This window comes from Cucumis sativus, chromosome 6 (genome assembly GCF_000004075.3).
Source record: "Cucumis sativus cultivar 9930 chromosome 6, Cucumber_9930_V3, whole genome shotgun sequence".
NCBI lineage: Eukaryota > Viridiplantae > Streptophyta > Magnoliopsida > Cucurbitales > Cucurbitaceae > Cucumis > Cucumis sativus.
Window position 1 is genome coordinate 544256 of NC_026660.2, and position 11631 is coordinate 555886.

At 30.7% G+C, this 11631-nt stretch overlaps 2 protein-coding genes across 3 annotated transcripts; one reads left to right on the plus strand and one right to left on the minus strand.

Moving 5' to 3' along the window:
- Positions 1–4826: 4826 nt before the first annotated feature.
- Positions 4827–6085, plus strand: LOC101219791. The gene is made up of 4 exons (XM_004138443.3): positions 4827–5248; positions 5351–5491; positions 5571–5644; positions 5726–6085. The coding sequence occupies exons 1-4, from the start codon at positions 4906–4908 to the stop codon at positions 5942–5944; spliced, it is 777 nt and encodes a 258-aa protein (XP_004138491.3). The 5' UTR covers positions 4827–4905; the 3' UTR covers positions 5945–6085.
- Positions 6086–7743: 1658 nt separating this feature from the next.
- On the minus strand, positions 7744–11073 carry LOC101218208. 2 transcript variants are annotated; one of them, XM_004138436.3, is made up of 5 exons: positions 10620–11072; positions 9355–9509; positions 9210–9276; positions 8309–8360; positions 7744–8219 (listed from the first exon to the last, which is right to left on the minus strand). In XM_004138436.3, the coding sequence occupies exons 1-5, from the start codon at positions 10963–10965 to the stop codon at positions 8120–8122; spliced, it is 720 nt and encodes a 239-aa protein (XP_004138484.1). In that variant the 5' UTR covers positions 10966–11072; the 3' UTR covers positions 7744–8119. The 2 variants fall into 2 exon arrangements, with proteins under 2 accessions (XP_004138484.1, XP_031743331.1); XM_031887471.1 differs by lacking the exon at positions 8309–8360 and having other exon boundaries at positions 10620–11073.
- Positions 11074–11631: the final 558 nt, after the last annotated feature.

Sequence of the window (11631 nt, forward strand, 5' to 3'; positions counted from 1 at the left end):
TCAATCCATTTTTAAAAAATATTAAATAAATTTTTGGAATGGATACTAAATTTATGACCGCATTTTATCAGATTTTTATATTTTTAGGGTTTAAATAAACTATTTATATATATATATATATATTAATAGCTATTTAACTTCATATTATTATATCATAAAATAAATTGATGACTTAATTATGCATCAGTATTGAAAATGTCACAGAAAACTATTGGTGTCGTTGATTCATCCAATAAAGTATTTTTCTTCCAACTTAAAGTTGATTTCAAAATATTCTTGGAAATCATGTCCTTGTGTTCATTGTTCATGGAATCATCGTAAACATTTCTCCAACGTTGTTTAGTCTTTTTTTTTTTTCTAATTCTTTTTTGGTAATTAAATTGTTTGAAATTTATGCTTTTTGCTTTTTTTTCCCTCATTTTCTTTATAGATCATAAAGGAATGAAATGCTGAAAAGTGTACTGAAAAGTTTTGAAAGCAGGCCAGTGCTATTGGTGAGTGGGATAGGAGGATTATGCAAAATCGTGATATTCTTCTTAGAGTTGAGGTGTTATGTCACTTAATAACAAGATTTTTAAATCTTCAATGAGATATGAAATTTAATTTGCTATTATATCTGATCTAACAAAACATTTGCAAATGATTATAAGAAAGGATAGTTGTAGTTAATGAATTTTTGGACCATCTGATTCTTGTACTATTCACCTTGTGTCTTTCATAGGGATCCTAATTTGTAGGAGATGAACTTTGAGTATATTTGTTAGAAAATCTTTAATTTAAGTGTTCACATCCCTTTATTTTTCTTCCCTGTGTGTTCCGGACAATGCTCAGTTCAATTTTACCTCAATGTTTCGTCTCCCAACTGATTTCTAATTTTTGTTATTTGAAGGGTCTCATTTAAAGAATTGAAAAGCTGCAATAGAGAAACTAACCAAAGGGGCTTATGTCATACTTTGTCTTCTTTGTTGGAATTTGTGTTGCATATTGGTGCTTTGGTTTTTTGTACTAGTCCTCTTTACTGGATAAACTAGTGAGAATTTTTCATTAGGATGGCCTTCGAAGGGATTTGCTTTTTTTATTTTTGCTGTTGCGTTTTTAAAATTTTTAGGCTGCAGTCTTTTCCTGAGTTCTTAATTGGTTGTATTTTGTTGCATATGTATTTGTTTTGTTCTTTGTTTCTTAATGATTCACTTAATTTCTTTTTGTTTTTCTTAGTGAGATATTTATTGATAAGATAAAATATTCTGAAGAATGTGGAAACCCATCATGGAAAGAGGGTTCTGATCTCTATATCTAAATGTCAAAAAGGAATAATGAGAAAGATAGATTGCTGTAATCCATTTATTTTGAATTTAGATTGAGGTTGAAAAGGTGGTTGAGACCCAAGCTGAATTGGAGTTGATCCAAACTCACCAACAAGAGGTATTCACCTGCGCCCTTGTTTGCCTTCTCCCTTCAATATTTGCTTTTAGGTACACATTTTACCTATGTCCTTGTGTTGATCTTAAAGTAGGATCTTTGGAGGGGTAGAGAGGTATTGGGAGGGAGTTTGGAAGTTCATTAGATTTAAATTTTAATCCATAAATAGTTAGAGGAGGTGGTGGGTAATTTTAGTAAGAATTCTCGTTGAGGAATTGGGAAAGAATAGCTCTCTTCAATGTCTAACTTCTTTCGATATTTGCAATATGCATTTCTACTTTTTAGTGTGTTTTGTGTTGTTGTTGAGTGTTCATGTTTGGTGGTAACTAACATTTTATTCCTCATGCCTTTGCATCCATGAACGAATGGTTATTAACCAAATCAATCACCTTGCAAATCATTAGATAAATTCACTGTTTAGAGACTAAAGATATTGAAGTTTAAGTATTGCACTGTCACAATTCTATACCATAGGGGTATAGAGTTTATCTTGTTATACTAAACTTTAGAGACTAAATTATAACTTACATGAAAGTCGTCCAATGACTAAATGTGAATTCTAATCTAAAATAGGTGAAGTGAGCATAGATAACTGTAGAAGGTGAGCGAGTGCAAAGGTACTTCTTATGACCTCATGTCTCAACTCAAATATTGGGAAAGTAGCACCCACGGTTGACTCTTCTTAATTATTTTTTTTGTTTTGTATTATTAACAAAGCGTGCTTTAACATGGAAGTTTGCCTAATTAATGTTTATCCATATATAATCCATACTTTAATTAATTAATGTTAATTACTTTTAAAAAGAGTTAAAAAAATCCTTAGCTTCAACATCTAAAATTATTTTTAAAATTTAAAAGTTCTAATAATTTTTTTCTATATATCGTCTAAGGAATGACTAAAACCCAAAAGAAAAAAAAAGGATGGAGGAGTTTCTTGGTCATTTTCTTTAATTTATTGCTAATATTTTCTTAAAAATGACTAAAAAGTGCTTTCATTTTATAACTTATGTTTTTAAACTCATGAACATCTTGGACAACCTTAGCTCGAGATCATACTCTTATGTTTTTTAGCTCGAAACAATCTTGAGACAACTTCAGCCTGGGAACATTGACATAATTGCTTAAATTTTTCAGCTAGTTGCATCTCGAGACAACGATGGCCCAAGAAAAGTTAACCTAAATGCTTCGAGATTTGACAGTGAGAGTGTGTTTTCAATTTGAGGAAAATTTGGTTTGAGAAGAGTTAACCTCAATTTCAAATTTTTAATGAAAAACACATTCTCTTGGTGATGCACTCACATACAGATTGAGAAATTTTCATCAATTTTTTTTTTTAATTTGAAAAGAATCTCGTGGTTGATCTCGCCCGAGATTGACCCCAATAAAAACAAAATTATGAGTTTTCTAAAAATGTGCTACTTAGAGTCTTGAAATATAAAACCAAAATGGTGCTAGCTTTGTCAATTTTCCTTTCATCATCTATTTTTTTCTATCAATCTCACGTTAAATCAAGCACAAAGACTTTTTAAAATTTTAAAAATTTTCAACTATAGATTTTTTTTTTGGTGTATTTCGGTAGACCATTAGACCCAGATTTTACAGTTGAAACATTAAGATTCAATAAATCTTGAAAACAAATTGAATCAAAATTTACTATAAAATAATCGAATTTTTTTAATTAAAAATATCGCTTTTGAAACTAGAAATAAATTAAACTCAATATTTTTAAAATAAAAAAAAAATACATTTTATCACCAAAAGGAATATGTGAGAATTTCAATACTAAAACGAAAAGGCAATCTAAAAAGGGGGGAAAAAAAGGAAGAAAGAAGGGAATTAATAAAAAGTAGAAAGGATGGAGAGATGAAAATGAAAGCTTTCAAAGATCACAAGATGACGAACAAAAATGAGAACTAAAAAAGCCATAAATATTAGGGACATATATAACTAAATTAAAAAGTTGGGTCCTTGGTGAACAAACATTGCAAGATCAACTTCATGATTGAGTTGGGTCATTACGTACCTAAGATTTAATATCTTACAATTTGTTTTAGTATCTCATTGTTGTGAGAGTAAAAAAAAAAAGTTGTCCAATAACATAATTAGATAGTATATTTAACATGTTCCTATATTCGAACCCTTGCAAATTACATAATTTATCAATTATATGTGTCATTGATTAAAACAATAAGCAATCTTATCTTAAAATAATCTCAAAAGAGTTGATTGTTCAATAAAAGGAAGAAGAAGAAAAATCATAATCTTACCAATACTAAAACAATCACAACCATTCTAATATCTATGTCCTCTGCTCCTAATATCACGTCTCTTCTTCTACAAAAATGTTTTGAAACAAATCGAAATTCAAATATATTTTATTTGACACACATTTCTATGCTTCTTTCGATTCTTAGTCACAATCTTTTTTCCTAGTGAAAGAATTATACCAACAAAAAAAAAATCAAGATTAACCATATACACAATACTCTTCATCCTCAAAGCTGGCTTTAATAAGGGTAAAGGAGCCTCAATTATTTGGTATGTCATCAATAACAAATTATTTAATCCACAAATATTTCTCTTACATCTTCCACACTTGAATCATGAAGTTATAAGTCGTTGCGTTGATGAAAAAAGATGCATAAATGTTGCCTTTAATTTGCTTCAAAGATACATAAGAGGTGGAGAAAGGACCAAGATCCAAGACAACACTCAATTCAATCTGTTCAGTTTCAACATCAAGAGCATATGTCATATACTCATCTTGTTTATCTAATTTTGTTCTTCCTATCCACACCATTCAAATAAGCATCACTACTGCACATGAGAAGAGGGATAAAGTGGAGTTGCCTCCATTGGTTATGGTTGTGATTAGTTTCACTTCTTCTACTAAAGTGTAAAACATCAATTATCGATGAGTTATTGCCAGAGTTACCATCAATAAAGAATGAGTCGGTAACTAGAAACAATTTGTATTGCTTTGTTATAGGACTAAAATCTAATCTAAAGGAGTGATCACCATCTAACTCATCTCAAGGAACTTAGAAAACCAGAATAAAAAACATATTTACACAGATAAAGAAGAGACCATTGCAGGGATTGTTCACTGTAGAGATAAAGGACCAATGGCCATGAAAGCTTAAGGAAGGTGATTTAGTCCATTTTGATTCAGATTCCAAATCTAAATGTCTGATAGTATCAAAACAGATACAATGCATGTTAGGGTTAAAGATTTTTGTTATTGGGACCTTTATCACTACAATGAATTTAGTTTTTCAAAATATAACCTAATGAATAAAAAAAAAATTGGCATTTATAATAACTTCCCCGGTAAGTTGAAGTTATTTTTTTACAGTAAAATATAGAAGTTAAATATTTTACTAAGAAAGTTATTATAAAAGGAGGGAAGGGCAAAAGATAGAACCAAATTCTTGTGCTCCTACGTCCACTTCCATTTCCATTTTTGCAAAAAATCGTAAGAAAAGGATGTGGTCATTCAGAGTCGCCGTCGACGATATGAAGGTTCTGATAGATTCGTTGATAACATTGGGATTGGTGGATGTAATGGCGGATGCAATATTTTCACCGGACATGTTTTGCATATTGGCGGATTCAGATGTTTCCCTTCAAAGCGCCTTCGGACTTCAACTCTGGCCTCCATTCTTCGACAGTTTCTACTCCGACAACCTTCGTCAAATATTCTGGTTCCGCCTTACTCATCTTTTCCCTCTCGCCGTAGAATTGCTAGAATCTGGTTACACTTCTCTAACCTTCTCTATCGAACGCTTCCGTCACAATTACGCCCAATTCAAATTCGAAGGACCAAACGGTAAGTCTTCTTCTTCTTCTTCTTCTTCTTCTTTCTTTCTTTTTTTTTTTTTTTTCAAGATTTTTATTTATTTGATTTCTGGAAAGTAATTCTGTTTTCTAGGGCTTCTTCGCGAGGTTAATTTCCGATTGACTCCGATCGTCCGTCCCTTGAGGATAGGCCAAATCGATCTATCCGCTTTTGTTACCATGGATTCTCAAGAATTCTCGTACATCATCTCTCAATATAATATGTTTGATTACGGTAAATTACTACTTTAGTTTCAATTTCAATTTCAATTTTAGTCAATAGAGAAACCCTAAACCCTTATTATTATTTACAGTTGAAGTTATTATAACGAGCAGACGGGTGTCATTCTCTTCTTCAACTATACAGGAGACGACAATTAGTGCAGAGGTATATGATTTTAGTTTTGAGGATGTTAATTAATGAATTGATGTAAAAGTATGGTTTAATTGTTGGTAATAATTAATGTAGGATGGGCGATGCATAGTTGGGGGTGTTAGAGCACCGGTTCAAGTTCAGTTCATAATTACTATGAGTCAACCAAATGCATTCTTTCATTTTGCAAGTCAATCGAAGAGAATATGGCTGTTTAAGGAAGTTAATTCTACCAAAGGAATAATTACTGCCCCTCTTGGATTGTATGGTCGACTTGTCTCTTTCTTTTGTGATGACTCTACACTACCTATGTAATTGAATTACATATAATTCAATATTATATGTCTCTCTATCTTCTTTTTTGTACAAAAAATAATCACATTTGTTCCAGAGGTTGTACATAATCTTGATGATTGAATCACATATAATTCAATACTGTATGTTTCTCTCTTTTCCTTTTTTTTATAAAAATAATGACATATATTCAAGAAGTTTAGTTGGAATTTGTTAGGCATCTTGAATAAGACTTGAAGGTTCAAGCAGAGAGTTGGGAGACTGTTTTAAAATTATTATGATTTCAGTTTATTTATATAATTCATATTCCTTTTGCTATCCATCAAAAATGAAATGTCAGTTTCATCAGGGTGGATTAATATTTATTAACATTTTATTATATCATACCTAATACATACTTTCATATGTCTAATAACAATTTGAAATGATTTTAGATTTTATATAAGATTTCAAATTCTTTCACACTATCACCCCTATAACAATTGCTAACATATATGCCTATAATTATGATGTATTTAACATCTATATGAATTATTTTAAGAAAATTAAAATCGTGATACTTGATTGATTTACCTAAAACAATAACAAACATAATTTCAAAATTTTAGAATTATCTTGTTAATATCCTTTATATATTTTCATCATTGTTATTTAAAAATTGATTTTAAATTTTGATTTGGAACCTCCAAAATACTAAAATTTTGATTTTAAATGTTAATATCTCATAAAAACCGTGATAATATGGTGATTCTAATATGAAAAATTATTTAATTATACCAATTATACCCAATAGTTTTTTTGAACTACACTAATGTTCAATTTTATTTTCATTTGACATAATATTTTCGAGTTTGCAAATATTTGAGAATGTTGTTGTGATTCTAATATGACATAATGTATGTAGCATAAGTTATTTAATTACAAAGTATTTGAGTTTTAAGTGAACAATGTATTTTTCAGATTGGGTAGGAGTATTTGAGAGATTGTTTCATTTATTTATTTTTCAAACTTTTATGGTTTTCTATTCTAACAATTTATAATTATTTTTACTATTTTTCTAAAGTAAAACTCATAATTTGTTATTTTGGTTTACCATCCAATTTATTTTTTTAGATTGAATTGAATTGTGTTAAAATGTCAGCGTTAACCTTAGACCCCAAACACAAGTGTATGGACATGAACGAAGATAACATCGGAATGAATTCAAGTTTGAAGATATGATAGTTGGTTTAAGAAAATTAACTATACTGATAAAAGGAGATTTAAAAAAAAAAAAAATCGTTGGGTTCAATGCTATATGTATCCGTTGGATGACTTCTTGAGAATTTATCTATTAATGAATCTAAAACTAATGTTGATTTGAGGAGACGATCTTCACTCTCGTTAGTTATCTAATAAATTTAATATAGAATATAGTAATGTAACCAAGGTATTGATATTGAGAATATTGAAGATAGTTACTTAGCTTAATATAATAGGATTAATACAAGGAACATATAGATTTTATTGGTTGATACATCTCATTAGTGGATGATCCTTATCACATTTTATGCCGTCACTTCCATTCCTAAATTTAGATATATATGGATAACATATGAAGAAAACAAAATGGCATGTCGACAATATTTTAAAGATATGTGTTGCCATAGTATTTCAATAGTGAATCAATATTAATGTGGTAGTATATCAACAAAACAATATATCAGCGATAAATCATAGATTTTAGAAAGAAAAAAAAAAAGTGAGGTTACTATCTCTATTGGTTAGTTGATGTATGGATATTTTGGCAATACTTTGCGAAAAGTTGTAATGTTATGTAGTGACTTGCGTAACTATAATATTAGATATAATCAAAGACCATACAAAATGAAATTCCCCTGATGAATTTTCGAATCCTTAGAAATCTCTAGAATTCAATCGAAACTCTACACTAATAACATCTCCACCTTTGATGGCTCACCCTCGGTCTTAGTCAACTAATTCACTCATAGAAAAAGAAATCCCCATTCTTTCATCGTCTATCTGTACAAATATCTTCTATAAACCTCAAGAAAAAAAAAAAAGCTCTATTACATATAATTTCATCATACAACCCCACAAAATATATTTTCCAAATCAAACTATAAAATTTACATGAAGCTGATCATACTCCAAAAAGGTTTTTGTTCTAATCATTGTTCTTATCATAATGAAAAATCAGGTACCACCTGCTTTCTTAAACCACAGCCACTCTCGAGTTGGTCTCAAAATTTGTTTCAGTAAAGCCATTTTAGGAACATTCCAGTGTTCTACATGCCTGAAAATTTTCCATTAAGAAGAGTTGGAACCAAAAGGAGATTTTATCAAAAGAAGATCCACAAACAAAAGGGTTTAGAGTGTTCTTACCTGCATACTTTTCCAGATCTTGCATCAAAGTAATACTCTGTATATCCAGTTGCTGCAATTTTTTTTTTTTTTTTTTGTTGCCATATTGTTTAGAATTCAAGCAAGAAGATGTTTCAACTTTGATAATATCTCTTTGGGAATTTACTATAAACTTATCTCAATCACAAGTTTTCATGGCACTGGTGAGTGATGAGTATTGTATGACTTAAGCAGTGAAAAGCGATTTATTAAACGAAATCTTAAATTTTCGTACTAAAAAGTGATTTTTGTAAATTCCATAAAAGTTAAAAGTGAACATGAGATGGTTTTTGAAGTAGTGTTTCTTCACACCTTTTCCAATAAGTCATAGTTGGATTGGATGTTACGAACTTGTTTTAGAGTGATTTTGGAATGGTTGAAAATACTTTTATCATGTTTAGTATCACTCTAAAACACATCTTTAATAATTCAAAATTACATTCAAAAGTGTAAAACCACTCTAAAACGTACTTTTGTGAAAAACAATTTTAATGATATAAAAATAACTTATAAAAGTGCAACCAAATATCCAATTGATTTTGAATTATTAAAACTATGTTTTAGAGTCATTTCGAAAATGTAAAAGTAATTTCAAAATCATTCTCAAACATACTCTTAAACTACACGCAAGTTATGAAACGGCCGTTTAATATGTCAAGAGTACTTTCTGTTAAAATTTCAAAAGTCATTACAAAACTTCAAGGAGGAAAACTTAATTAAACTCATTCCTTTTCAAAATCTGTGAGAGATTGTACCAATTTGTGTATAGTTTAACTAATCACACAAGACAACCTACCCGATTAATTAAGTTTTTCACTCGAATAAACACCCTTCAAAGGAATTTTCCAAACTTTCTCTAATGCATAGCACAGATTAAACGTACCAGATAGAATTGGTCTCCAAGGAAACGACAAGATACAACTGAACTTCCAATGTCCAATGCCCTTATCCTGTATTCAGACCAAACAACAAACAATTCAACACTAACTTAAGTAAACAAAAACAATAGCACTATAGACTGAACTTACCTCAAAACCCTCCCATTTGGTAAGTTTCATGTTTGACTTATCCACAAGAGATCCGAAATTTGTACAGTTTCTTTTAAATCGGCGAAGCCCTTTGAAAGAACCAGCCGGATCAGCAAATTCACATTGCTCTTCATAAGCCTGAAGAGTAAGGTTCCCTGTGATCATCACCATTCACTGAATACACTAATAAACAAAAGTTGCAAAAACTGTCACAAGTTCTACAATTAAACAGCAAAAGCTAATATAAATCTAACGCTTCTTAAGACCAAATCGCCCTACGCTTAAAATCGATCAATTGACACGTTTTAAAGTTTAAGCACTAAACTGACGTAAATGTCTAAACATGTAATTTAACCAATATATAAATATAACCACATCCGTCTTTAAACTTTCATAATTCCACCTAATATCTACCTAAACTTTCATAGTTCCTTATATGCCCACGTTAGGAAGTTAATATACATACTTGAGTTCATGTGTTCTGTCTATTACAAACAATATTGGGGACAAAATAATTATTTGTCAGAAGTAAAACAATATTACTAGAGAGAATGTTTTCTATGTTTTCTAAATACAAGCAATGTTTTCTATGTTTTCTAAGTACAAGCAATGTCAAAGTTTATATATTGCAATTTTCTAAATTCTAGGGTCAAAATCTTTAAAACTAAAAAGCTTTTCGGGGTATTGTCTCCTAATTAGCTAGGGTCAAAATCGTTAAAACTAAAAAGCTTTTCGGGGCATTGTCCCCTAATTTTCTGTACTTTGTTGTCCGTAGCAGCACTTAATGAATTCAAGGAATTCCAACAAAGTTAGTAGTTTGGAAAATTTTTGAATCGGAGATGAAGAGGAAATTCCCAGCTTGCACAGCTATATTCACTTCAAAAAAAATTGAATTTGGTCTCCATGGTATTAAACGCTTCACTATAGTTCCTACGAGTTAAAATTTAGTTTCTATTTGAATAATTGACTTTAGCGTATTAGAGTTTGTGGGTGTTTGATTTAACTTTCTATGTGATACTATTTTGAAATTTTTTTATGGTTTTAATAAAAGCAAGAAAAAGAAGCAACAATGTTAACTACAAAGAAGTTTGATGATCACTCCAACTCGACACTAGTAATTTTGATTTCTCATCTCCAAACGAGCAAACTAAGTAATAACTGACTAAAAACAATTTCAATTCAACCAAACAATCTTCATTTCAAAAGAACGTCAGAACCCTAAAACTTTCCATATTAAAAAAATAAATAAATAAAGAATCGCGAACCTGTGACGAAGTAGGACCGCCGAAAATCCTCCTTAATCGTTTCAACGATAAGCGGGCGAGGAATTGAACCGGACACATCCGTAGTGAGCTCCTGAGCCCTAAGGGGAGTTTGAACATCCAACGGCGGGCGGAGATATGAAGCGGCGATCCCCAAGAGCTCGGAGCCATACCAGGCGACCTTCAGCACCGCATTCTCGGGCTTGGATTCTTGATTGTTGGGGGAATCGGTAGTGGGATTGTTCCCCTGGCAGTGGATTCTGCAGATTCTGAGAGAGGGATTAGGTCGAATGGAGTTGAGAGAGGTATGGAGAGATGAATGTGGTTGAAAAGAGACGATGGTGGCCATTGGAAGTTAGAAACATGGAGTCACCGAGAAAGATGGTTTTGGGCGTTGGAATGATTTTGGAGCTTCGGCCCGCCTAAACGAATGGCAACCACCAGAAACGTTAAAATATCTAACTTTTTTATTTGTTTCCCTTTCATAATTTATAAAATTAAATTTATAAACGTTAATCTCCAAACTTAAAATACGTAACCAATTAGATATATGCATGATTATTATCTTAAAAGATTATGTGTAATTCACTAATAACAGTTCCATCTATATTCTCCACTTTATTTCATATTTACATATCAAATTGCCTATTGCTTTGCTCCCCTGTTTTTACAATTATTTTTAAAAAGCTTTGACTAAAACCTGAAGATTTTGGTTTAATAAAACGAGAGTGGAAGAGAAGCAGTTTAAATCAAGAAATTTTGTGGGTTGAGATGATATATATAGTTGTTTAACATGATTTCTTGTGTTGTTTATAAATATCTTATAATAAAGCAACAATATCTTTAAAAGCAAAAAAAGGTGAATGGAGGAGGCACTCCTTGTTCGTCAACCCCACCCTAAACATTTTTTTATAGTTAAAACTGTCACTATTGAACTGAAGCTTCATCTTTTTGGGTCAGTTTTGTGTAGGGGTAAAGACATTCTAATAACAATATTTTGAAAGATGTAACAAAA

Coding starts and splice junctions, on each gene's coding strand:
- LOC101219791 (XM_004138443.3), top strand. CDS start 4,906: ATGTGGTCATTCAGAGTCGCCGTCGACGATATGAAGGTTCTGATAGAT. Junction 5,249..5,350: donor CAAATTCGAAGGACCAAACG/GTAAGTCTTCTT, acceptor TCTGTTTTCTAG/GGCTTCTTCGCGAGGTTAAT. Junction 5,645..5,725: donor AGACGACAATTAGTGCAGAG/GTATATGATTTT, acceptor TAATTAATGTAG/GATGGGCGATGCATAGTTGG.
- LOC101218208 (XM_004138436.3), bottom strand. CDS start 10,965: ATGGCCACCATCGTCTCTTTTCAACCACATTCATCTCTCCATACCTCT. Junction 9,510..10,619: donor GCGGTCCTACTTCGTCACAG/GTTCGCGATTCT, acceptor TGATGATCACAG/GGAACCTTACTCTTCAGGCT. Junction 8,361..9,209: donor TTGGAGACCAATTCTATCTG/GTACGTTTAATC, acceptor AAAAAATTGCAG/CAACTGGATATACAGAGTAT.